The 26345-nt window shown below is 39.2% G+C and overlaps 1 protein-coding gene and 1 pseudogene across 7 annotated transcripts in view; one reads left to right on the forward strand and one right to left on the reverse strand.

The window, feature by feature from the left end:
- LOC148864230 (uncharacterized) overlaps positions 1 to 26345 on the reverse strand; it is a 53251-nt gene that overhangs the window by 20508 nt on the left and 6398 nt on the right. The window contains exons 1-3 of one of the 7 annotated variants that reach the window (XM_088976571.1): positions 23639 to 24025; positions 23322 to 23461; positions 4057 to 4204 (exon numbers count right to left, since the gene is read on the reverse strand). In XM_088976571.1, the coding sequence (XP_088832697.1) occupies positions 4057 to 4195 (139 nt within the window). In that variant the 5' untranslated portion in view covers positions 4196 to 4204; positions 23322 to 23461; positions 23639 to 24025. Of the gene's footprint in view, positions 1 to 4056; positions 4205 to 18958; positions 19610 to 23321; positions 23462 to 23538; positions 24026 to 26345 lie in introns of those variants that run through there. The other 6 variants (XM_088976570.1, XM_088976569.1, XM_088976573.1 and 3 more) reach the window with 6 other exon arrangements.
- LOC148864231 (uncharacterized) lies at positions 21943 to 23092 on the forward strand (annotated as a pseudogene).

A 26345-nucleotide genomic window follows, 5' to 3' on the forward strand; every position in this document is an offset into this window, starting at 1 on the left:
TGTTGTCGGGTAAAATCATACTCACCATTCAATCTAGCCAAGAAGTCAAACACTCGATTCTTCTCAACATACTTTCGATACTGTTCACTGTCCTCAGGGTTCTTCCATTGCAAGTTCTCCAAATGATCCATTTCTTCCCATAGAGACTGCAAAGATGAGAAGTACATGGCTACAGTCCTCTCCCCCTGACATATATTACAGGCTTCTCTTCAGAGTTGATAGACTCGGGCTGTATTTTTTGCTTGAGAGTACATGGTTGTAACACGATCCCAAATATCCTTGGCAGTGGAGAGGAACATATAATTGCGGGCAATATGTGGCTACATTGAACACACCAGCCATGACATAACCAAGGAATTATCTTGTTCCCATCTAGCAAGTTTGGGGTCATCAACTTTTGGCTTCTCCTCCTTACCAGTAATAAATCACAGCTTACCCCTACCTCCGATGGTAAGCTTGGTTGATTGAGACCACTCTAGGAAGTTGGTTCCATCAAGTTTTACAGTGGTTATCATACCACTGAAGACATCGACATTTCCCAGCAGCACTCCTGAAGAGGTTTGTAACTCCTTAGGCACACCCATTTGAGTTGGGTAGGCCTTTTAACAGTTCTACAGCATTACAACCACCAACCAACACGCACAAGACCCACAAAAGATGGGAAACGCTCGGTTGGAATCCAATGGGAGGCCCAAAACTGAACTAGCGGCAATACTGGGGAGAAAAAAGACCCCCGACCCCCGTAGAAAGATCAGAGGTTACAAGGATGTGAAACCACTTCCCATACCTTTGCAATGCCAAATAAACCAAAACCAATAAGTTTCAAGCATGCATCGAACTCAAACATGGAAGAAAAAGTCCAACATCGAACCAATATTTTTCTGTAATTTTTTATTGTAAAATCCGGGAAAAATCAGACACATCAGATGAAGATAAGAACCATAACACAATAACCCTAAAATCAGGGCGAACCAGAGTACATCAGATTCAAGGGTTGTCACCGGTTCCTGTACAGACTATTGACATCATCTGGCGGCGGTCTGACGTCAGCAGATCTTCGTGAGTTCGGGAGTTGGTAGAGGATCTAGTCTGAGGCTTCTTCCCACTCTGATACCAAGTTGTCGAATGTAGGAAGAGGAAGAAAGAAGAAGAAGAGTTACAGGAGAGAACTTGGGTGTTACTGTTCACACCCAGAATATCTATTATATGATAAATCTGAAATTACATCCATGTCCCTAGAAGGGTGCCCAAATACAGAAAAAAATGAAAAGACAACAATACCCTTAAAGCCAAATACACATTCTCAACAAATGGCAAGTCAACTTCGAATTTATTGCTTTAATGGTGGGTCAAATTAAAATTTGAATTTGAATATTGTCATAAATGTAGTAATTAATTATTAATTAAGAGAGGAGTTATTAAGAGAGGTAATAATTATAAGAGATTAAGAGTTTTTAGGGCAAGTTTCCTTAAATGAGGAGTTATTAGAAAGACAGAATTATTAAATAGGCTTATTTATGAGAGAGAGAGAGAGAGAATCTAATTTTTTTTTATCAATAACACAATTCATTATATAATCTTAATAAAAATTACAAAGAGGAAGACAAACTTTCTTATCTTCCAAATGCAGTTGAGCCCCAAGAAAGGAAAAAGGAGAAGAAAGAGAAAGAGAAAAATAAATTTACAGTTGTGCCCAAAACATTGATTCCCTCTCCACCCCTTGTTTAGCTAATCCATCAGCAAAGGAATTAGCTGATCTTTTTACCCAAATGATTTTAACTTCCATTCCTCGAACCAGCCATCTAAATCTCCTCCTCTCATTACTGTAATGCCATAAACCACTGTTGTCGTTATTCAGCCATCCTACGACCACCTCCGAATCCCCCTCAATTATGAGTTTGTTGATATTCATCTTCCTAGCTTTCTGTATTCCTTCCATAACTGCATGGATCTCGGCTCTGAGAGAGCCACCCACTCCAATGGGGCCTGAAAACATGGCTAGAACAACCCCATTCTCGTCCCAAAAAACGCCCCCAATCCCTGATTGTCCAGAATCCCCTCTGCAAATCCCATCAAAGTTTAGTTTTATGAAACCTGCAGGAAGGGGGGTCCAAGATACACCCATCACTGTTTTGGTCTGGGAACAGTTAGCAATCTCACCCCACTTCCTGAATCTAATATTACAATATGTATCAGCCAATACATTCAAAATATACAGACCCGATACGGGTCCATATCGATCCAATACAAACGAAAAGGAACGAAACTACTGGATTTGTAGTGTTCTATGTATCGAGATGTTGCTGGAATGATATGTATCTGCCGATACGTTGCGATTTTTTAAAACTTGAATCAGAGTTTTATTAAATAGAAACACAATATGTTATATAGGCTTTTACCTATCCCATGTAAGAAAATAAAACAGAAAAAAAATGAAGAGCTAGCCCCTTTTGCTGCTAACCCCAAACTCATTTTTAGTTTGACTCCATGCAACAAGTGATTACCATGGGGAATACGATACCAATGCAACTCCTGTTTGTTTGTACCTTTGGCAAGGGAGTCAAATAGGGAATTTGCAGACACTAAAACCCAAGAAAATGAGGTCTGCAAGTTCCTAACCAAGGATCTTGCTTCTCTTATTTGATGATAATTCTGCCAAGGACCCATCACTAAGCTTTTATCCACTCAACAATGATGTGAATCTCCCTCAACCTCAAGGCTCATATAACCTAAAGAGCATCCCAATTTCAAAATTTGGAGGATAAACTTCAATGCGTAATAAAATATCTCAGTTTCCTTTTAATATTGTGAACTCTGATGTGTGAGGGTCATGCCATTTACCTCCCATGTGTGACTAAATATTTCATTTTGTCTATTTATAATTTTTCTAGCAGTAACTCAAGGGGTGCAGATAGCTAAAGAGATGAATTTGAGCAAGCTGGTTGTTGAGCAAGACTCCAAGCTAGTGGTGGGATGGCTAAAGAAGCCAGAGACTGTTATTTAAGAGTTCAAGGATAAGTAAAAAAGTTTAAGTGGCTAACTAACAATATGCCCTTGGTAATTCTAGGGCTGCAAGTCGGGTCGGGTTAGGTCGGGTTGAGGCCAACCCCAAGTTCTAAACCCCCAACCCGATCCTAACCCTAACCCTAACTAATAAATAGTAATACCTCCAACCCAACCCGAAGTCAACTTTGGGTTGGGCTAGGCTCGGGTTGGGCCCAACCCAACCTTCTTCCCATCCCTTTAAATCTTGTAGAACTTCTAAATCTACTATCTAAACTCAACTTTCACTACATATATTAATCCTATGTTTTATTAGTATTTGTTTGTTGATATTTTTATTGGTTCTCTAAGTACAAAATTCAGGAAAAAAAAGTGTTTGAAATGACAGTTATGACTTATAATAAATCTTTTATAGGTTGCAAGCTATGGGTGGCAAGCAACAAAGAGGAAATAAAGAATAAAATATTCAAAAAACATAAAATATGTTATTAAAGTTTTAGTATTTCCAATTAGGATTTAGTGAAGTGATTATCTTAAAATAAATAAATGATAGTATGTGGTAGGGGCTATACAACTATCATGCATCTAAACAAATCAATGTATGATAATATTATATATAGCATATATTTATATATGATATGTACTATAGAGTCAGGTTCAGGTTGCCCGAGGGGTCAACCCTAACCCAACCCGAAGTAAAGTCGGGTTCATAAATTTCAACCCTAACCCGAGCATCAATCCAACCCGACTTTTTCAGGTTGGGTTCGGGCCAACCCGGCCCAAGTTGCAGCCTTAGGTAATTCAATGGGTGAGAAGAATGGTAAATGAGGTGGCTATTACATCAGCCAAGCAAAGGGTTGATAGGGATCATCTTTATTGCGCTCAATGTAAGTTGTTTTATTGTTGCTTTATGTTACGAAGGTGTACATAATACCTCTCCTTGGAATGCTTGTAATGTCATATATTTTGATTTCTCCTAATAAAATTCAACTTACTTATCAGAAAAATGAAAAAAAGCAATGTGTTGCAGTAAAATAAGGAGGAACTGCCTACCCAAGAAGAGCAAAGTAGTTGTCAGAAAAAGAACACCCACAGCAACATATAGTTGAGCAGCTGGAATCTGATGAATGATTTCCTCTGCTTGATTAATCCATGGCTGCAGTTGACTTTTCAATTGCTCCATCCCTTGCATTATCAATTTCTGTTATTTAAAGAAAGGAATTATCATTTGTATGTGCACAAGATGTGTTTATGAAATAGCTATTTGCAGAAACAATTAGATGTGATTCGGTCCTCCAAATCTGAGATTAGTTTCTGATTACAGCAACAAAAAGAAAAGAAAAAAAGGGGAAAAACAGTAGGAGGAAGAAGGAGATTGAGAAGAAGAAGAAGAGAGTTTGATAGTTCTCTCTCTCTCCTCTCACTAATCTGTTATTAATCAGACTTAATCAAGGTTCATTACAAGCCTGCCCTTAAGTGGGCGGCCAGCTCATCAATAACTTAAAAGAAAAATAAAAAGAAGCTAGCAGGCCCAACAAATAAGTAATAAAAATAACACTACTTAACAAGAAAACAATAACTAGGGCCCATTCGGCCCAATCTCTCTACACTCCCCCTCAAGCTGAGCATAGATATCAATCATGCCTACCTTGCTTATATAATGTATCAGCTTCCCTTTTGGAACACCTTTTCTCAAAACATCAGCTAGCTGTTCTTCGGAAACAACAAATGGCAAGTGTAGAAATGTAGAGCAATAATTAATGTTGTTATATTGCTGTTATTTTATTTATTGTGGTCCCTGCTACTGCTATTAGTTAGTTTACTTTATATTTGTTGTTAGGATGCTGTTAGCAATGTTAGTTTATTAGTTATTTGCTTATGTAAGCAATAGGGGCTTTAATGTAATTGCCATCTTATTTTTTTATGTTATTATAAATAGATGAGTGGGGCGGCAGCTAAGGCCTATCACTCTTTTCTCTCATCTTTCTCTTCTCTCTCCCTTCTTCCTTTCTTCTTCTTCTTCTTCTTCTTCTTCTTCTTCTTCTCCAATATATTTTTTTCTTTTAATTTGAATCAAGAATTGGACTAATTACAGTCCAGATTTGCCTACTGCAAGCAGACCTCCCCTAAAGCAACTCTCTCCCATATAAAATGCCTATCAACATCTATGTGCATAGTTTTGTCATGTTGGACTGGATTATGTGCAGTGTTAATAAATTTCTGGTTATCGCAATATAGCATAATTGGCTTCTTATGATCAATACCCAATTCTTCCAAAAGTGATCTAAGCCACGATAGTTCTAAAACTCCATGTGCCATTACCCTGTACTCTACCTCAGCCAAGGATCTAGTCACTATAAATTGCTTCTTACTCTCCACGAAACAATGCTCCCTACCACCATAGCACAGTATCCTAAAATAGATCTCCTATCATCAATACATCCAACCCAATCAGCAGCAGTGTATGCTTCCAACTTCATGTGTCCATGCCTAGCAAACAAGGTACCCTTCCTTGGAGTACCTTTCAAGTAACACAAAACCCTCTCTGTAGCTGCTAAATGTGCATCTCTGGGGAATGCATGAACTAGCTACTGACACTCACTACATAGGAAATATCTGGTCGAATCATGAAAAGATATAACAGCTTCCCAAGTAGTCTCTGAAACACTCCACGATCATGAAGGGACAAGAAATCCATCATATGGATGCCCAAAGATTGCGGAATAAGGGGGTGAATTTCAAAAATTTTTTCTCCCTTCAACTAGGAATCGAATTCCCTATTTAGAAAATCATATTTTCAATGATCATTCTTGAACCATGAACTGAACCAGATCTGAACCAAAAGGAGTAGGGAGAGATAATACCTGATAGAGAGAAGTAGTATCTCCCATTGGAAGTGTTCACGCCCAAGGAATGATCCAAAATTTGCTCCCACTGAAGATGGCGCAGTGCAGGGTGGAGCAGAATCAGCAGTGTTCTTCCAAAAGAACTTGACCCTTCTCAAGAATCACCTGGACGGCTTGTGAATACAACTCCCACCAATCTTTTCTCCAAAAGATTGGAATCAAGATTCAATCTTGATTTCTTCCAAGAACTGGAGATCGAACTGCTGTAAGCGGCGGCTGCAGGAAGGAGGCGGCAAGAGAGTATTTGCAGGGTGCAGATTCTCTCTTCTGTGATTATAGCTCTGAAGACAAGGATCTCTGGATTGTATTGCTTGCTTGTGATGTCTAAAGGCCGCCACCCCCTCTTCTTTTTATAGACTTAAAGGGATCAGCTCCTAATCCCATTAGGAGTTGCTAACCCAAATCATATCTGGATTAGAAATCCCTTTAATATAATGGATAACCCTTATCTTATCTGCAAATTAGATCAGCCATCTCCTAATCTAATTAGGAAGTTTCTAGATCTAAATCTTATTTAAATCTTAGACTCTCTAAGTGGATAGGGTGTAGGCCCAATCCTATCAGCTGATCCATCTCAGAATTCGCCCCTTAAGTGACTAATCAAATTAGCCCAGTTCGAAATGGGCTTAAGGCCCATTTAAGGTTATGTATTCATTTAGCCTTCCAAACTGCTACCCAGTTGGGCTTCCTTGTATGGCGTGGGACCCAAACATTAATCTACACATCAGCCACATGGGTTCAGCCCAGCCTTTGTTACAAGGCCTGGCCGAATACACCGTTATGGACAATGCACCCCCTGAAACCCATCAAATGGGGCTCTATGGGCCCAACACTTACCTTAAGTGGTCCCTGGGCCAAGCCACCTTGTAATACTCAGGGACTGTGGGCAGATGCAAGATTAGCCCATTAGGTATTATCCTCAATGATCTTACACTTAACCTCTCAGCCCATAATGATCATACACTGCCCGACAAGAGAGGACCTCTCCCTCGGCTGCAAGGAACAGTGTTGCACTCTCTGCTTGTATGGATCCCGGGAATTAAAACCTTTTGCAAATCATTTCGAAACCATAATTTATATACTTTTATATCTCATATAAATATATTTTGCAAAACAAATCTCAACGATTGAAATCAGATGCCGGCAGTCTTGGTTTCCATCAGTGAGAGTGCATCCCCGATCATTACCTTTGTCCGACAAAGGGGCTGATCATGTCACTATGATCACCCACTCAAATGAATTCTCAGATTGTCCCAACATACCCAGGTTTTGACCCCCGCTAAGGATCTCACTGATTGGTACATCAAAGACAGCCCAATCCGACACCTAGTGCAGTATCATAATCGAGTCTAGGGGTCGGGTGTAACTTTCCAGTTTTGCCCATCAATCTCCAAGGTCCAGGGAAATACTGGAAATCTGGTCCAGTTCAAAGATTCAATTAATCCTACACTATATGTGCCTAGAGTCTCACCCCGGTAGCTGAGACAAGCCACCCCAACCGACTTGGTGGCGCCACATTGTCAGCCTTGTCAGGATAGGTCTCCCCAAACCGACCCACTGGCTGTGAACATTCTAAACTAACACGAGTCTCATTAAGTGTCCAGTTTAAGAGTATTACACAGAAACATACCAAGGGAACATGAATCAAATATGCATTTTTATTCATTTACAATAAACTCATAAAGTACATCATTTTGATTGGAGCTAAGGGCATACAAAACTGTCTAACAAATCAATCAACAATTCACCATCAATAGTTAAGAGCTTATGATTTAAGTCAATAGGAGTGGAAGTCGGTCTAGCACCAAGTTTACTAGTTGTTGCAAGTAAATCAAGAACATACTTGCATTGAGAGATGAAAATATCATCCTTAGACCGAGCCACCTCAATTCCTTGGAAATATCTGAGGTCACCCAAGTCTTTGATCTCAAATTCAGTATTAAGAAATCTTTTGAGACTAGTCACTTCCTAAGAACCATTACCAGTAACCACAATGTCATCAACATAAACAATCAGATAAGTCACCAAGGAGTCTCTCCTCTTAACAAATAAAGTATAATCAGACTGAGTCTGTGTATAACTGAAAGCAACAAGAGCAGCCCGAAATCTCTTAAACCATGCCCTAGGAGACTATTTGAGGCCATAAAGTGACTTTCTACATTTACACACCTTCCCTTGCATTTCCTTTCCATACACCCCTAAGGTAAAGACATATAAACTTCCTCATGTAAATCACCATTTAAAAAGGCATTTTTAACATCAAATTGGTGAAGAGGCCAATCAAAAGTAGTAACAAAAGATAACAGAACTCGAACTGAAGTCATTTTTGCCACAGGGGCAAATGTCTCTAGGTAATCAACACCATACATCTGAGTATAACCTTTAGCAATCAACCAGGCCTTGAACCTCTCAATAGTGCATTAATGCCATTAGAGTGATACTTGATAGTGAAAACCCATTTACAACCAACTGGCTCCTTCCCCTCAGGCAAGTCCACAATGTCTCAAGTATGGTTCTTATGTAAAGCATCTAGCTCAGTCATCATAATATCCCACCATTCAAGTTTAGATAAAGCTTCTGGGACAAACCCAGGGACAGCATATGTACAAACAGAGGCAAGAAAAGAAATAATAGGTTGGGAAAAAAAGGTTGTAGGATAGGTGTTTAGAGATGCAATGGGTTGTACACTTCCTTTTGCCTTTACAAAGGGCAATAGGAAGATCAAGGTCTGTGAAGGTTTCAGAAGGGGTAGAGGAGGGCTGACATGTTATCTCAATAGTGACGGGAGGTGGAAGAGGCTTAACTGAAAGAGGGGAAACAACTTTCTCACACCTTAATCTTCGTCTTTGGTACCACCGTTGGAGTACAGGATGAGAAGTAAATGTGGGAGGATGAGCCGGAGGAGGAGGGGGAACTGGAACATGTGAAAGAGACTAAATGGAAGACGACCCAACAGAAGTAGGCAACTCAATAGAGGACTCAAGAGGAACTGAAAGAGGAACAACTTGGGACATAGCAAGCAATTCATTCGAATGCTCCCCCTCACAAGAGGTGCCAAAGAAAGAAATAGACTCCGCAAATGTGACATCCCCAGAACAAGACGGGTGCCACAGAATGGATCAAAACAACAGTATCAGTTCTATGTGGAGGCATACCCTAAGAAAACACACTTGTGTGCTTTAGGCTCAAATTTGTCTCTGGTGACTGTGAACATGGGCGTAGCAAATGCACCCAAAAAAATTGGAGGGGAAGAAAAAAGAGCTCTCAACAAGAAAGAGAAGGCTAAAGGGAGTTTTGAAACTCAGGACGACATACGGTTTATCAAATATGTAGCTATAAGGACAGCATCCCCCCAAAACTTAACAGGAACATGAGATGCAAAGAGGAGACTTCTTGCCACCTCAATTGCATGCCAATTCTTGCTTTCCACCACTCCATTCTGTTGTGGAGTGTAGGAACAAGAACTCTAATGAATGACCCCAAAATCATCAAAGTATGACGAAAGATTCTTCTCAAAATATTCCTTAGCATTATCATATCGGAATATTTTGATCTGGGTGTTACACTAGTTAAGGATAAGTTCATGAAACTTCTTCACAATAGGTAGTACTTCATCCCGGGATCTCATAAGGTAAATCCAAGTATAACGAGAGAAGTCATTAATGAAAATGAACTTTTTCTCAAAAAATAAATAAAATACTTGTAAGTTGTTTTTTTTTTTGAGAAAATTTAACCAAATACTTGTAAGTTGTAACCCCCCTAGAAAATAAATGGTATACCCCCACACATCGAAGTGCACAATATGGAAAGGAGAAACTAATCTTTTATTGCTGATTGAATAAGAATGTTTACAATGTGTTGCAAGTTCACATAACTCACAATGAAGACTTGACAAAAACACTCCTTTAGACATTTCTGGAAACAAATGACTCAAAGCAGAAAAAGGCAAATGACCAAAACATAAATGACATAACATGACTCTACCAATAGACTCCAAAGCTACTCCACCGGGTGGTCCAAGACATCTATCAAGTGTGCCCAGCAAATATATTTCGTTCGCCACATGACCACTCCCAATCGTCCTCTAAGATTTCAAGACCTGAAAAACATGATGACTAAGAAAGAATGTTATACTGCAATTCATGAATTTAGTCAAACTACTAACAGATGAAATATTGGTGTTAAGGTTAGGAATATGAAGAACAGAGTATAAAATAAGGGAGTCAAGAGGTTTTCATATCCCCATTGTTGGAGATGGGAACAAGAGACCCATCAGCAAGAGATATCTTCTCTCGGCCAAAAAGGAGCTGATATGAACATAAAATATTAGACATGTTGGCCATATGGTCTGACGCTGCAATAGTAGTTTCCAAGTGATTAATTAATCTCCCGTACCTCTCAATTCTACTTTCACTGCTGCCAACTGCTCCATAGCAGACTTCTCACTTTCCCTATTCCCACCTTCAGGTAACATAGAAACATTTGCATTCTTAGCCTTCCCAGGCTGACCATTCTTCTTAGAATTGTTGTTGTTCTGAAACCTCTCTGGAAGAAGATCTGGTTGTAACTTCCAACAAGTGTCCTCGGTATGCTTTGGCTTCTTGCAATATTCACATATCACCTCTTTATTTTCAATTGGCCCCTTTGGCTTTATCCCAGCATGTGCATAATGTTCTAGAGGTGGTCCTTGTAACTGTACTTGCCGCCTACTCTCTTCATTGCTCACCATAGAGAATGCCTAAGCAAAAGTTACTTCATCTCTAGCCAGAATGTGCTGCCTTATAACATCAAACTCAGGGTTGAGTCCTTGAGAAACTCAAAAACCCTATTTCTTTCTACCAGTTTCCTGAATGCCTCTGCATCCTTGGTACTCTCCCATACAACTGTCTCCATTACATCAATTTCCTGCCACAAAGGTTCCAGCATAGAGTAGTAAACAGATACACTCTTCTCCCCCTGTCTCAAATTATTCACATCATTCTTTAACTTATAAGCTCTTGCAACATTCAACTTCTAACAATGTCTCTATAAAATTATGCCAAATCTCCTTGGTTGAAGTCATCCAGAGGTAATGTTGACTTATGTGAGGTTGTATAAAGTTGACTAACCATCCAACCAGTGTATAGTTCTCTTGCATCCATTTTTCATATGTGGGATCAATCTCTTTCGCTTTCTTCTTATTGCATATGATATACCCCAGTTTACCTCTACTACAAACATAAATCCTTATAGATTGTGCCCAAGCTAAGTAATTTGTTCCATCAATTTTAATTGTGGTCACTCCAGTCAACAAAGGAATCTACTAGACCGATCAAGAACATTGGAATCTGCTTCAACTCACTTCCAGATTGCTCCATTGACCAAACAAAAATCCAAAAACAAGAATTTTAGTCTATATGGACCTAACCGAGGTTAGTCCAGTACCTACAAGTCCCAAAATTAGAGCTTCAATGTACCCGGCTTCGTGGAAGAACAGGGAGAAGAGTCAAACACTACTACCAGAGCTTCTTAAACTCTTTCCAACCTCAACCGCCCTCTTCTAGAGATCAAAAAGAACTCCCCAAGCACTGAGCGCCACACCTAAAGAGTCTTCTTACCCTGTAATTGTAAACTCTCTAGTCGGCTAGGGTTTTGGGCAAAAATCAACAACCTCACTTTCTTGGCAATCTATGGCCAAATTCTATCTCTCCAAACCCTCTACCAACTAGGCACAAAAGCTCTCTAAACAATGAACAACTCATCTCTCTATACATTCTTATAATCAAAGGATGTACGGGAAAAAAAAAGGAAAAGAGGAAGGAAGAGGTGCTCCGATACCAAAGATGTGATTCAATCCTCCAAATCTGAGATTAGTTTCTAATTGTAGCAACAAAAAGTAAAGAAAAACGGGGAAAAACAATAGGAGGAAAGAGTTGAGAAGAAGAAGAAGATAGTTCGATAGTTCTCTCTCTCTCCTCTCACTAATCTTTTATTAACCAAACTTAATCGAGGTTAATTACAAGTCTGCCCTTAAGTGGGCGGCCAGCTCATCAATAACTTAAAATAAAAATAAAAAGAAGTTAGCAGGCCCATTAACACATAAGTAATAAAAAGAACGCCACTTAACAAGAGAACAAGCACTAGGGCCCATTCGGCCCAGTCTCTCTACACAATTGAAATAACCCATTCAAGGAATGATGCAGCAAAAATTACAAATAAATTGTTTACAAGAAACATCAGTTGGTCATCCAGCAGCTCATGTTTGGCCTTGGAGGCAATTAGAAGATAGAGCAAATAATAGATCATTTGGCTTCTACCTTGGCTTATTTTGAAAGATTGACTTTCATTACTTTGTAATGATTGGGAAAGTAATATTTATGGTTCTCACATGTATTTTGAAAAAAGAGAAATGCCCTACACAGTGCTTTAAAAGTGGAAGGGCTTTTTTGTGCCCAAGGCGTAAAGCACAAGGCAAGGTGCATGCCCTTTTGAAGCAAGGTGCAAAGCATTTAAAAAATCTGAAAAATGCAAAATAAATCAAAAACATTAAAATAGTAGGAGGAGGCTCAGTAAGGGCAAGGATGAAGGTAACAATTGTCAGGGTGAAGAAAGCCAAGGAGATGGAAGCAAAAAAGGTTAATTGTTGAAGGCGACACCAAGGTGTTTATTAGCTGGTTAATGGAGGACATGAGAGCTGCTTTGTGCTTCAGAAATGAAATTAACCATTTTAAATGGTTTTCAAAGGATATACAGATTGAAATTCAATGGGTACCAACAGCTTAGCTTATGGTTTGACAAAACAGGGAATTAATAGGCAACAATTTTTCTAGGCCATGCCATAAAATGCAAGGGTTGGGTGGGATAATAGAGGCTATAATGTTTTCTACTTGATTGTATTCACAACCTCTTGTTGTACTTATCCTACAAATTCTAATTAATGAATGAATTCATCCTTCTTTTTACTCATCAAGAAAATAGGTGTCATATTAATATTTATATATTTTTATTGCAATTATAATATATTTATTTTACAAGGGACTTGACTCAATATTTCATTAATAATGGTATCATGCATTAAAATTCTTGCCCCAGACACCATGCGTTAAAGTTCTTCAAAATCCTGGACACCACAATACTCTACCTTGATTGATCTCAAAATTTTCCACAACAAAGTTGTTCTTTCTACCCAACCTATACAATCAGGAGCAAAGGTCATACAACTTTCCAATGCCTAACCAATCATCCCAAAATTTAATTGTTGAACCATCACCAACTTTGAAAGACACAGTTGAGGAAAGCCGACTGGAAACTCATAATACCCTTCCACACACTCACTCCATAAGAGGTCTTCTCTTTTCTTGAGTCCCACACCCCATATTTGCAAGTTGCCACCCTCTTCCAAAGAGCCTCCCTCTCAAAACCAAACCTCCATAGCCATTCCCCAACAAAGCTTTATTGAAATGCTTCAATTTTCTGATTCCTAAACTTCTACCTTTCTTCTCCCTACATACCCTGTCCCACTTTTACTAAATGAAATTTCTTTCCAATCCCTTTGACTCCCCTTTTCTCTATTCCTCTTCGTATTTTTGGGTGTTATCTCCTTGTGGAAAGTTGGATGTTAAGTCCATACCATGTGATTTTTCCTTGATTATCCCTCACTCAAATGGGATTCAAAGTTTCAAACATTATGATCTTGGATTCTTGTGCATAGTTGTCAAGGCACCTAGGCAAGCCTAGGTGACCACAAGACACCCAGGTGATGGAATTTGAAAAAAGAAAACTAATAAGTGAAGTGGAAAGAATCGAGTTAGATGTGGAAGGGGATAAGGAATTTAGGGGGCATTCTTTTTCTGGATTTTGAGAGGGGGAAAGTTGGCCAATGTTCTTTTTTCAGATTTATGTGGGGACTAGGGAAAGTTTATTTTCTTGGGTATCACTTACCCGGGTAAGTGATACCCATCTCCTAGGTGGGCAAATAACTTTCTGCCAACACTTGAATGGGACAAAAATGCCCATTGTAATAATGGATTTGTATGGATAAAATGGTCATTGCCTTATTAGCATGGGAAATAAAAGAACATGGGTAAATGCACTTACCCGAGTACGTATTTCCTGTAAAACACTTACCTGGGTAAGTGCATTTACCCGAGTAACTAACTTACCGAAAAGCAAATGGGGCCTTAGTGCAAGAAGGGAGAGGGTAAAAGGGAAGAAATAGGAAGAGAGGTAAGAAGAAGCAGATCAAAATAAGTTGATAATGAAGATCTTGAATTGGAGCGTTCAAGGTTTAGGTAGTGCTATGAAAAGAGCAATTATAAAGGAGGTACCAAGGAAAGAAAACCCTAACATTGTTATCCTTCAAGAAACAAAGCTAGCAGAGTTTGATAGCAGATGGGCTAGAAGTATTTGGCAGGTTAGAGGAGTCAATTAGGGGGGTCTTCCGTGGGAATACTGACCATGTGGAGAAACAAAAGACTGAATGGAATTGAAGAGCTTGTGGGTAAACTTACAGTTTCCTCTGTCTCTCACCTTCCTGGTGTATCCTTTGCAGGTCACATGGTGAGGACTGTAACCATATACTAATATCTTGTTCATTTACTGCAGAGTTATGGGAGTGGCTCTTCTCATTGTTTGGGTGCAGATTGGTTAGGCCAGCAGATGCAAGTTTGTTTTTTGATCATGCTTTCTTCCCTTGGCAGCACAGAAGAGGAAGAATTACGTGGAGGTGTGCAAGAGCAGCGCTGATCTGGTCCGTGTGGAAAGAAAGGAATGCCAGAATTTTCCAAGAGAATGAGAGGAGCCCAGAAGAGATGAAGGACTGCAATCTAAATAGGGTGATCTTGTGGCTAAAATCACTGGACCTATTCCATCAATTCTCATTTAATGATGTTTGGAGGAATTGGTTAGCAGTGGCTAATTGTTCATCCATAAGGACTAAAGTGAGTATGCTTGGGAACCCCCTCCTGAAAGATTCTTGAAGCTGAATTTCAACGGAAGTAGTCTTGATAATCCTGGTCCGTCAGGGGTGGGAGGGGTACTCAGGAATGAGAGTGGGAATGTGGTTCTTATTTTCTCAGGACCCATAGGAGTTGGAAACTCTACTAGGGCGGAACTTGCGGTCGCTATCCAGGGGGTATAGTTAGCAGTGCAGATAGGTGTGGAACAGTTGATAATAGAAGGGGACTCTAAGGTGATAGTGGGTTGGCTACAAAATCGGGAATCTATAGTGTGGTGTTTTAAGAATGAAATTAAAAAATTCAACTACCTAACAAGAAGCTAGACAGTGAGAATACAATGGGTGGGGAGATCAGTAATCTCTATGGCTGATGGTCTTGCAAAGCAAGGGGTGAATAGGGAAAGTTTGTATTGGGCTCAATTGTAGACTGAATCTGTTTTCTATCTTTTGTCTTTCTTCCTACTGTTAGGAGAGCACACAGCTCGTGCCTCTCCACGGGAAGCTTGTAACTGCACTAGTTTTTATTAATGGAATTTATCCTTCTTATTTATCAAAAAAAAAAATTACAGTTTCCTCGAAGTTCCAGCAAGTAAAAGATAGGTTTGAGTGGGTTCTAACAAATACCTAAGGACCCAATGACTAGAGGGAGAGAAATGAATTGTGGGAGGAGTTGGGTGATATTAGAGATCTTTGGGAAGGACCTTGATGTATAGGGGAGACTTTAATGTCATAAGATTCACTAAAGAAACGAATGGCAAGAGTCAAGGTATCACCACTAGCAATGAGAAGGCTTAATTAGTTTTGCCTTTGAGCTTAAGGAATTACCCCCGTCACATAGTAGGTTTGCCTGGTCCAATCACCAAGCCAACCCGGTTTGCTCTAAATTGGATAGATTCCTTTTCTTTGTTGAATGGGAGAAACATTGGGGAGGACTAGTGTCTAGAGCTTTACCTAGGGTATCGTTTGACCATTGACCAATTTCCATTTGCAAGGAGTTTGGAGGGGGAGGCCCATCTCCATTTAGGTTTGAGAATGTGTGCTTATGGCACCTGGGCTTTATACAGAAAACCAAGGAGTGGGGTGGGGGGGAATAACCCTATTCAACAACTAGTTAAAGTTATGCCACCCTAACTAGTTGGCCTTGCCCAAGGGCTAGGCCTGGGTCTAGCCCAAAAAATTTAAAAAACCCAACTAGTTAGTAATATCAATCCACAACATTACCATTGACACATCTTAATCGCAAGCGCCCAAAAAAATTAAAACCCAACTAGTTAGCAATATCAACCCACAACATTTTCATTGATCCATCTTAATCACAAGCACTTAAGTTCAGTGTGTGCGTGCTTGACGATGCAACCAGGTTGTCAGTTGGCAATCTTCCAATCTTCATATCCCTTCATATCCACCAAATTATTCATCTTGCTAATCAAACAATACCTCCTACCTGATGGAGTTATGGATTGTAAAAATAACATTTTTTAAAAGTAATTAGTGCACAACCAAACATAGACTTCCACTCAAAAGGAAAAAAAAAAAAAAAAAAAAAAACAACTTGAAAGAGACACCTGACAACATCCAATAGGTACGGATGGAACTTGGTAATAGTCGTAAGATTGAATAGGGTCAAGACTGAGCCCAGTGTGATGTAATTGAAACGAGACCCTAACCTAAATTGGAAACAATTTGGAGTATAGCATTTTAGTGTTTTGAGAGGAGAGTAAAGCTTGTGCAAATTTTAGATAGCAGGATCAACGACTGTACAGTGGGCTCTTCAACCAGTGACATGGCTTAACTGAGTAGTAGAGAATTGATGATCAGGAGTTAGGGTTAGAGACTTTGAGGGGGAGGAAGGACAGACAACAACACAGTGCGTAGGAAAAATTAGCAACCAATGGGCATGGGAAATATTAGGCATTTTGGGTTTAAGCTTTAAGGGTATAGATCTTAGGTATCTTTTTGTAATAGCCGTATGATGAATGGGTATTGTATTTCAAAAAATATATGTATATATTGCAAATAGGTGAGCTGGGACAGGTCTAAACAGAAAACTGCAGACCCTATCCTGGTACTTTGCAGGCTAGGCCGGGCTAAGAATGGTCACCGCTACCAAACACCATAAAGGGTGATCATCACTAGAGAAGCAGATTCCAATGATCTGGAGAGTTTTCAGAGTAGCAAATTCCAATCAACATGGAGCACAACCCAACAAAGAGAGAGAAGAAAGAGAGAGAAATAGATGAATGTTGTAGAGGGGACAAATCTTTGCATGTGCCAAACATCATCTGTGATACTTCAATGGCAATCTTTGACAGAGAGAAAGCACTTTTGCAACTTGCAAAAGAAAACACCCTACAAAATGAAACTCAAAAATCTTGCTCACACAAGATGTTTTCTGAATACGGTATCAGGGGAAAAACTCATGACCAAACAACCAGTATCATAGAAGTGATAACCAGTGAGGTGGCATTCCTCAAAAGCCACAGGGATAGGGGAGACAAGTGGGCAGGTTGGGTTTGGGTTAAGCTTCAACCCAAACCATCTAATCTACCAACCTATTAATGACCCATTTAGATAAAATTAAATGGTTATTCAACCAAAACCCGCCTTGACCCAACCCAGACCATTAATCTTTTAATTCATTAAATGGGAAATACATAAATTACAGGAAAAGATACAAAATTTATAGAGAGATTCAGAAAAATAACAGAAATTATAGGAAAATATAAAATTACAGAAAAATAACAGAAACTGCACAAGATGCATTCTCTATATTTTTCTAATGATGAATTGGTTAAAAGAGAAGTCCCTCCATGAATCCACTTATTGCTACCATTAGAGGGATGTTGTGACTGAATTAGACTCTCCATCAGATAGATGACCTACTAAATGACCACGTTTAATTCACCAAAAAATCCTATGGGTGCATTAGTACTGATGGGTTTTGCTTTTGCAACTGATGTTGGTCTTTCAAAGTTTTAATATAGAAACCCATGTAGCTTCTTATATAAAGAAACATTTAACTATTTGTGAATGCTTGAATGGATGCCTCTCTTGATAATTAGTTCAAGCCTCAGTTGATGAAGAAAAATGGTTTTTTTCTCTCATGGATCCTCCTTTATGCTAGAGCTTTTTCTTAGCCTTTTTTATGACTTTTTTCATTGGCATAGCCTTGGAAAAATCCTGCAACTTCTTATAGTTTGTTGGGTATGAACAAAATACCTTCACTCTTCAAATTTATGATTACCAAGTGATGCTGTGTTTTTGTGTGTAGGGTGATTATGATCCATATGCAGCTCCCAAAGAATGGAAATTTTCCAGATAATTGAAAGCCCTAATATATAACAACTTCCTCAGTTGTCAAAAGGGTAAATGGACATTTGCTGATTATGAAGTTTACAAGTTATTAACCAAAATGATGCTATTACTTCAAGCAGTGTGACATTCTTCATAATAAGTCAATAAATGACCAAATGTTTAGACCACGTTAGACACCCAGGGAAACTTGTTAACAGATAATTCAAACTCTGCACCAGACTGATCATCACTTGGTCATATATTAAAATAGCAACAATTGAGAAACAAACATTTTTAACAGACTCTTAACCATCATTTAAAATAACCCAATTGGAGGCATTTTCAGGCTATTGCCCTTCTAAGAGGTAGGTTAGAGCCTCAAAGCTCCAACAACAATTTGTAACAGCTGAACTGCAAATATTCCAGATACCAATTGAAGGAAATACTGGGCAAAATAACAGGAAAAAAACAGAAATAAAGAAATTCAAGTATTTCAAATGTTTAAAGGAAAAAACGTTACAGAGAGGGTGATAGAGGGTGTGTCTGTGAGAGAGAGAGAGAGAGAGAGACTAGGTGAGCACCGGATGCAGGGATTTATCAACCGATTCCTGTTTTGTCTTTCAATTCAATTGACAAGCAATCCATTCAAACAGCCATCCCATATTTCGGTCATAATCTTATTAATTCATAAATTTATCCTCTGATACTCTAAAAACAGCTTCACAGGAAACCAAATCTACCGAAATCAACTCGAGAAGCTACAAAGAATCCAAATACATCTGCATTCAACAATGACAAATATAGCAGAAACCTAACAAACCTTTCGTGTAGAATTGGTAGAAAACCAAGACCGTTTTGCGTTGTAATTCTGGTTTGCGTTGATTTCATGCAAAGATAAACTCAATAGTGGTTCACACTGGAAAGCCAAACCCCAGAATGACAAGGTCTAAAGTCAACTAATAATTGCAGGAAATCAAATCGCACCGCAGCAACTCTGGTTTGCGTTGTAACACCTATGGATCGCCACTGCTGAATTCGTGCTGCTTAGGGTTCAGATTTGGATTTCTAAAGCGTAAGAGAGATAGAGAATGAGAGAAGTACACGGAAGAAAGAGAGGTAGTACAGGATTAAAAGCCTCTGTTTTTGGGCTGGAACACACACACACAGAGGCGAACGAAAAAGTGGACAGGGTGTGAAATTGAAATGTGAACTGAAGAGAGATCGATCTTAGCTTCACCGAACCGCAGACATTTTGATTTTACCTTGCAGGGAGAGAGGGATGGGGGTTCAGTCGAGCAGAGGCAAAGAGTCGAGGTTCAAAAAAATGGAAAAATGGGGCACGAAATTACATATGTTTGTTTTTAGAGAGCCAAGTTTCATTATGGAAAGAATTTGTCATTCGGCAAGAAATGGTTATAAAAACGCCCACGTCTCATTCATTCTTGCCCGAATCGGTAAGAATTAAAAGAATGGCAAATTTATTAAACTACTCGTATGATTTAGGGTCCGTTTGGTTCGTGATCGGAATTGGAATGGGAATCCCTTGGATTCGGAATCAGAATGGTCTATTCCCCCTACCTGTTTGGTTCAAACAGGAATCGGAATCGGATTCCGATTGATGCTGTTTGGTTCATCAAGAGGCTGGAATTGGAATCAGCCATGATTTCCAATTTTGCCCCTAATAAAAATAAAAAAGCAGAAAATGCATGAAAATACCAAAAAATGCAGAAACTGCAGAAATTTTGCAGGAAAATGCAGAAACTACAATAATTTTGCAGCAAATTCAGAAAATGCATGAAAATACTCAAAATTTGCAGAAATTGCAAAAACAAATGTAGAAATTTTACAGGAAAAATTCAAAAATTACAACAATTTTGCAGCAAATTCAGAAAATGCATGAAAATGCTAGAAATTTTGCAGGAAATTGCATGAAAATACCTGAATTTTCCAGAAATTGCAAGAAAATCAGAATTAGAATGGGCATTCAAAAAACAGGCTGCTGCTTCTGTGATCATAACATGGAAATTTTGGTGTCATTTCTTGAGAGGCATCAACACTAGTTAGTGCTTTCCATTAACAGTGGTGGAATTGCTATAGAGTTTATTTAAGTAAAGAGCATGTGCAGTCATGACAGCAACCATACTATGATCATCTGCTCAAAAAGATGAGGTGAAGAGAAATGAAGTTGCAACATGTTCCTGCTTATCTGTGCTGGAGTTCATGGGTGTTGTGAGACATGGCCTTTTCTGTATGGGAACGTGGGTATAAGGGGATTATTGGATAGCCTCATCTTGAGGGTGCTTATGTAATTGACCTTGAGTCATTCATATAGCCTCTCACTGTAGTGGCAGCTCAATCCTTGGTGTATCTCTTATTTGTTTCTGTTAGATAGTTTTTGTATGCTCTTAGCTTCAATCGGAATGATGTACATTATGAGTTTATTGTAAATGAATAAAGTACATATTTGATTCATGTTCCTTTGGTGTGTTTCTGTGCAATACCCTTAAACTGAACACTTAATGAGACTCGTATTAGTTTAGAATGTTCGCAGCTAGTGGGACGGTCTAGAGAGACCTATCCTGATAAGGCTGACACTGATGTGCCACCAAATTGGTTGGGGTGGCCTGTCTCAGCCGCCAGGGTGAGACCCAAGGCACATGCAGTATAGGATTAATTGAATCTTTGAACCGGACCAGATTTTCAGTATTGCCCTGGACCTTAGAGATTAATGGGCAAAACTGTAAAGTTACACCCGACCCCTAGCTGTGAACATTCTAAACTAACACGAGTTCGATCTCCAGTTCAGTGGGAGAAATCAAGATTCGATCTTGACATCAGTTCCTTGTGAAGGGACTGGTGGAAAGCTATGTTCACGTGCCATCCTGCTATTTCTTGCGAAGGATTAGGTTCTTGGAGAAAACACTATTGATTCTGCTCCATCCTACATTGCGCCATTTTCAGTGGGAGCAGTCTTTGGATACTTCCTTGGGCGTGAACACCTTCGTTGGGAGATACTATTTCTCCGTATCAGGTATAATCATCTTCCACTGCTTTTGTTCAAATCTGGTTCGATTTATGGTTCAAGATTGATCATTGAAAAATATGATTTTTCCAAAATAGATAATGCGATTCCCAGTTGAAGGGAGATAAATTTTTAAAATTCGCCCACCTTATTCCGCAAGATTTGGGCATCCATACGATGGATCTCTCATCCCTTCAGTTTCCTCTCAATATAATATTATCTCTTTCCATAAAAAATATACCTCTTAGATCCTCCCAGGTTGTGTGGTCTTGAACTCATTAGAGTAAATTAACTAAGGTTTCTACTTGTACCATAATAACATGCTTTGACATATAAAATTGAGGCCATAAACTTGGTATGTTTCAATTATGGATAAGATTCGAAATATAATTATAAAGCCCATGGATTCAACAATGGGATATTTTGCTCTCACACCAGATATGATGCATAAGTACCCATTGATTAGTTTGCCACCTAATGGCAAAGGATGCTAAACTTTAGTTGCTCCTGTAAAATGAGTAAGCAGGTGCCTGTACACATCTGGCAGATATGCTATTCTGAAGGTTCATAACCAGCTTTATGGCCAACTTATGAGTTCTTAAGTCGTGGTTACGATAAACTAATGGATATTCCCATTTGAACAGTTAATGCAGAAGTTCAGGTTTCTTTTCTGAATTCATTGTGAAGTTTGTTTTCTCTTGAGATGGAGCTAAATTTGTTGTCTGTGCTATACATGCACATATTATATATTTCCTTGTAATGCACCTGACCAAAATGGTTTCTATCTGATTCTTCAGGTTAAGATAAAGTGCTTTGTGTGAGTCAGGACATGTCATTGGTTGCAAGCTTACTCTGTTTTAATTTGAGTCCAGATGAGAGCAGGTTATATGTGTTTTTCAGTTTTACAACACCCTATGTGCAGAGTCTCATCTTTATTGAAAGAAAGTCCTTTCTTTCAACCAAGGATCTTGGCCCGTTTTTGGTCAAAGAAGTACCAAACTTACACACCTGAAAACAGTTGTAGTTTTTATGTGCATGGATCTAGCACCCATGAACCTTCTGCAAAGGAACAATATAGGGGAAGATGGAAGCAGCGACATATAAAAGTAGGAAGTGAAAACACACAGAGTAGTAAACTATATGAAATCAGGCACAAAGTGTTGGACAGAAAAGTTACAGCAACAACTAAGTAAACATAAATAAGCCAAACCTGATAGAATTTGAAAGAGTTCAATACTGGGACATTCAAGAGAAGATTTCAGATAGCAAAGTACTAGAGCAACTTGTCAAATTTTTGTTTTTGATATTGAAACCACTGGATTGAGCAGAGAGAACGAACGAATCTTTGAGATTGCAATTCAGGATCTCCTGGGAGGTGAGAACAGTACATTCCAAACTCTGGTCAACCCAAACCGTGTTATCCTCAATTCTCATGTCCATGGCATCACAACAAGTATGGTTAAGAGACCTGATGTTCCAAGGTATAGTATTTCATAATACTGCATTTTCATGCTTCTGTCATTGACTGATTACCAAGTATATCAAGTAATAATCATGGTTAACAGGCTCCCAAAGATATAGCACTTTGATATTTTTTTTGATGAATTATACCACTTTGATGCATTGTTGAAGCAGGTATTCTCATCCTCTCTCATCTATAAAATAAAGGAGGTGGGAGCATGCGTGTGAGATAAAGGGATCACATTGGTCGTTGAAAGCTCATGGAAAGGAGGGGAATAATTAATTACAACTAGCACTTCTAATCTGTAGAGAGACTTTTTTTTTCTTCCAATGTATTCCCTTTTCTTTTTATTATTATTTTTTTATCATTTTTTATTAATCATAATTTATAATTTATCTATTTCTTATATTGCCTACTACAGGGAAACTCTCTGCTTATCGGAGAGTTCAGATCAGTTGTCGGCCAGATAATTCAGACGAAATAACCATCAACTGGACTGATGACATCATATTTAAATTTAGGAAGAGAAAACAGGGAAAGAAAAATATATATATCAGAAGGTCATCAATCACAGTAATCATCCATCCCTCTCCCTCAGGCCCTAGTCAGTTCGAGACAACAACTTAAATAGAGAGTCATAAATATAAAATGGAAGAAACGAAACCAGAAAAATGGTGAAATATTGTAGAACGCACTTACCTGTAAGAATATTGGCTTGGAATCGATGGATGTTGTAGGGGAAGATTTAACACGAGCTTTGATCTTGACTCACTCGCCCTTAATCTCTCTCTCTCTCTCCCTTTGAACTACTGCAGCGATCGGTGCTCTAGATGCAGACTCTGCACGAGGTTTAGGATGGAACATTTTAGATTGTATCCGGTGAGGACGAAGAAGAAGATTCAATCAGTGGTCTTACCTCGCCAGAGGTTGGTTCAATCAGAGCATGCGGTTGATTTCGAAGGAGGAGGAGGAGGAGGAGGTGGTGGAGGAGGAGAATGGTTCAGCAGTGCTCTTACCTCGCCGGAGGTTGGTTCGGCTCTCTGTTCGCCGGAGGAGTTCTCGCAATTTCGTCTCTTGGACTGGGTTGAAAATTCTCTGTTTTGTCACTTCGACTGGATTGAAAATGAGGAGGGCATTTTTGTCCAAAAAAAGTAAATTACAAAGACTTTCCTTAAAATCCAGAAAAAGACCCTTTCCGTTAGACTTTCCTTAAAATCCGCCATTGCAATATTTTTTAATTCTAATATTATCCTTATAATACTTTTCATCTTCCCCAACCTCACCAACAGCAACGTATGATCTGAACGCCCTCAAATCCGCAGCTTCTATGTTGTCGAAGCTAATTCTCATTGATGATTTTGCAGGTTCTATTGCCAAAGTTCTCCTTGCATTGGAGTATCTACACATGCTTGGAGTTATATACCGAGATCTTATACCAAAAAACATTCTGGTTCGAGGAGATGGTCACATCATGCTCTTAGATTTCAATTTGTCATTGAGATATGCAATGAATCATACTCTTCTTACATCCTCATCATCAATCGTGGAGCTCACAAAAAACTTTTCAGGTCCATGTGTAGAATCCCCTTCTATAGATCCTTTTAGTCTCCAGCCATCCTTGGCGCAAGTTTCATGCTTTTCACCGAGGCTGCTTGTGGTAGAGCCAACCATTGCCCAGTCCATCCAACTCCTTTGTTGGGACCACTCACCCATGAGTACTTAATTCCTAAGATCATCAAAGGAGAGGGTCATGGGAGTGTTGTGGATTAGTGGACATTTGAGATCTTTCTTTACAAGCTCTTATTTAGTAAAACACCTTTCAAGGGCCTGGAAAATGAGGAGACCTTAGCGAATATGGTGATATAGAGCCTCATGTTTCTTGAAAGCCCGATGGTTAGTTTTCAGGCAAAAGATCTAGTCAGAGGGATGTAGAGGGATGTTGGTAAAGGATCCAGAGTATCGGTTGGGATCAGAGAGAGGGGTGGCAGAGATTAAGCAACATCCATTTATTTGAGGACCTGAATTGGGCATTAATACGGTGTGCCATCCCACCAGAGCTACCAAAGTTTTGTGATCTCGGAGTTCCATTTATGCTTTCCCAGGAGAGTAAACGTTTGGAGTTCAAGTCTACAGGAGGGCATTTGGAGTTTGAATTGTTCTAGCATGTGATATCTGTTTGATCTGGAATTTGAATTGTTCTAGCATTGTGTGCCGTGTATGATTCATTGCTTCTTGCAAAAATGCAATGAATAGATTTTGCTAGCCTCCACTCTCCAGCTTCTAAATGCGCTGACAGTTACTTAGAGAACTGAGTTTGCTTGGACTAGTTAATACTCAATGGATATTTTTTGGGGCATGCATTCCTTACATCAATGTGTAATTCATGTTCTCTCCTTTGCACGAGCGCTCCGCCATGTCGTTCACGATTTGCGCGATTGCTCAGACTCGCGCTTCCTCATCAAGGGAGAGAGAGAGAGAGAGAGAGAGAGAGGGAGGTTCCGAAGTTCGCCGCCACTACAACAGCTACTACCAATGTTGTTTGTGAGGTCAAGAAAATGAAGTCTTACAAGGGTAGTATGGGGATTAAAAAATATTGTAACGACGGATTTTAATAGAAGTCTAACAGAAGGGGGTCTTTGTCTCACGGACATAGTACAATGAGGGTCTTTGTCACATACCCCATAGTATAGGGGGTTTTTGTAATTTACCCTAAAAAAATCATAAATCGGAATAGGAATCACATTCCCTAGGAGGGGTCAAGAATGGCCATTCCCCAATACGAGGGATACCCATTTCACCTAGAATGGGGATGGGATTCCCATTCCAATCAACCAAGCACTTGGAATGGGAATGGACCATTCCAATTCCAATTCCAGGCTCCTATTCCCTCAAACCAAACAGACTCTTAGTTAATTGATTAATTCCGGGGACAGAATCTATAGGCCCAAAGGACTCTTGGAGTAGGTGAGAGCTTAGAATTATTCATGAGCGGGCATTGATGCATAGAGTGTGAGCTGTTGATACTTTGAATATTATAGCTCTGTAGTGGAAATAGGAAACCTGCATTGGGCCTATCTGTACTATTCCGTTAATTTTCTATCCTTATGATATATATATATATATATATATATATATATATATATATATATATAATTATTTTGACAATTGTCTAAATCCTATTATATGTTAACTTTCCGTCATATATGACATCATGTGACCGACACTTACAAAAGTTTTTAAAATACCCTTTGAATGCATTGGTTCTCTCTCCTCTCTCTTTATCTCCTTCTCACACATTCGACTCTCACAGAAACCGCCGCCACTGTTGCAACTTTTGAAAGCTACGGTTCTTCTCCGTAGCCAACTTAAGATGCTAACGGTGGATATCTCAGCAATGGCAGGAGAGCCTGTTGGCACAGGTCCAGTTCTTTTCCGCTATCACCGTTGCAACCTTGTATCTTTTCTTTGTTGTCTGTGGAGAGGCCAAACACCATACTGGTCTCTTAAGAATCTATTCTTTAAACTCTCATCATTTCTGTTATATTATTATCGGAGAAATCTTTAATAATGTTTATCATTTCTGTTAAGTGCAAGAGCATTTTGTTTCCCCCAATAAAATACGAGACGCATCCACCATTAATCTAATGAGGAGCTGTCAAGCTCAGCAATTGGGGGTTGTATGACCTTCCTTCCGCTAATGTCTAGTTTAAAACAGAACACACA

The sequence above is a fragment of the Nelumbo lutea genome, chromosome 3 (assembly GCF_056320005.1).
Source record: "Nelumbo lutea isolate HS-2025 chromosome 3, American lotus-T2T, whole genome shotgun sequence".
Taxonomy (NCBI): Eukaryota; Viridiplantae; Streptophyta; class Magnoliopsida; order Proteales; family Nelumbonaceae; genus Nelumbo; species Nelumbo lutea.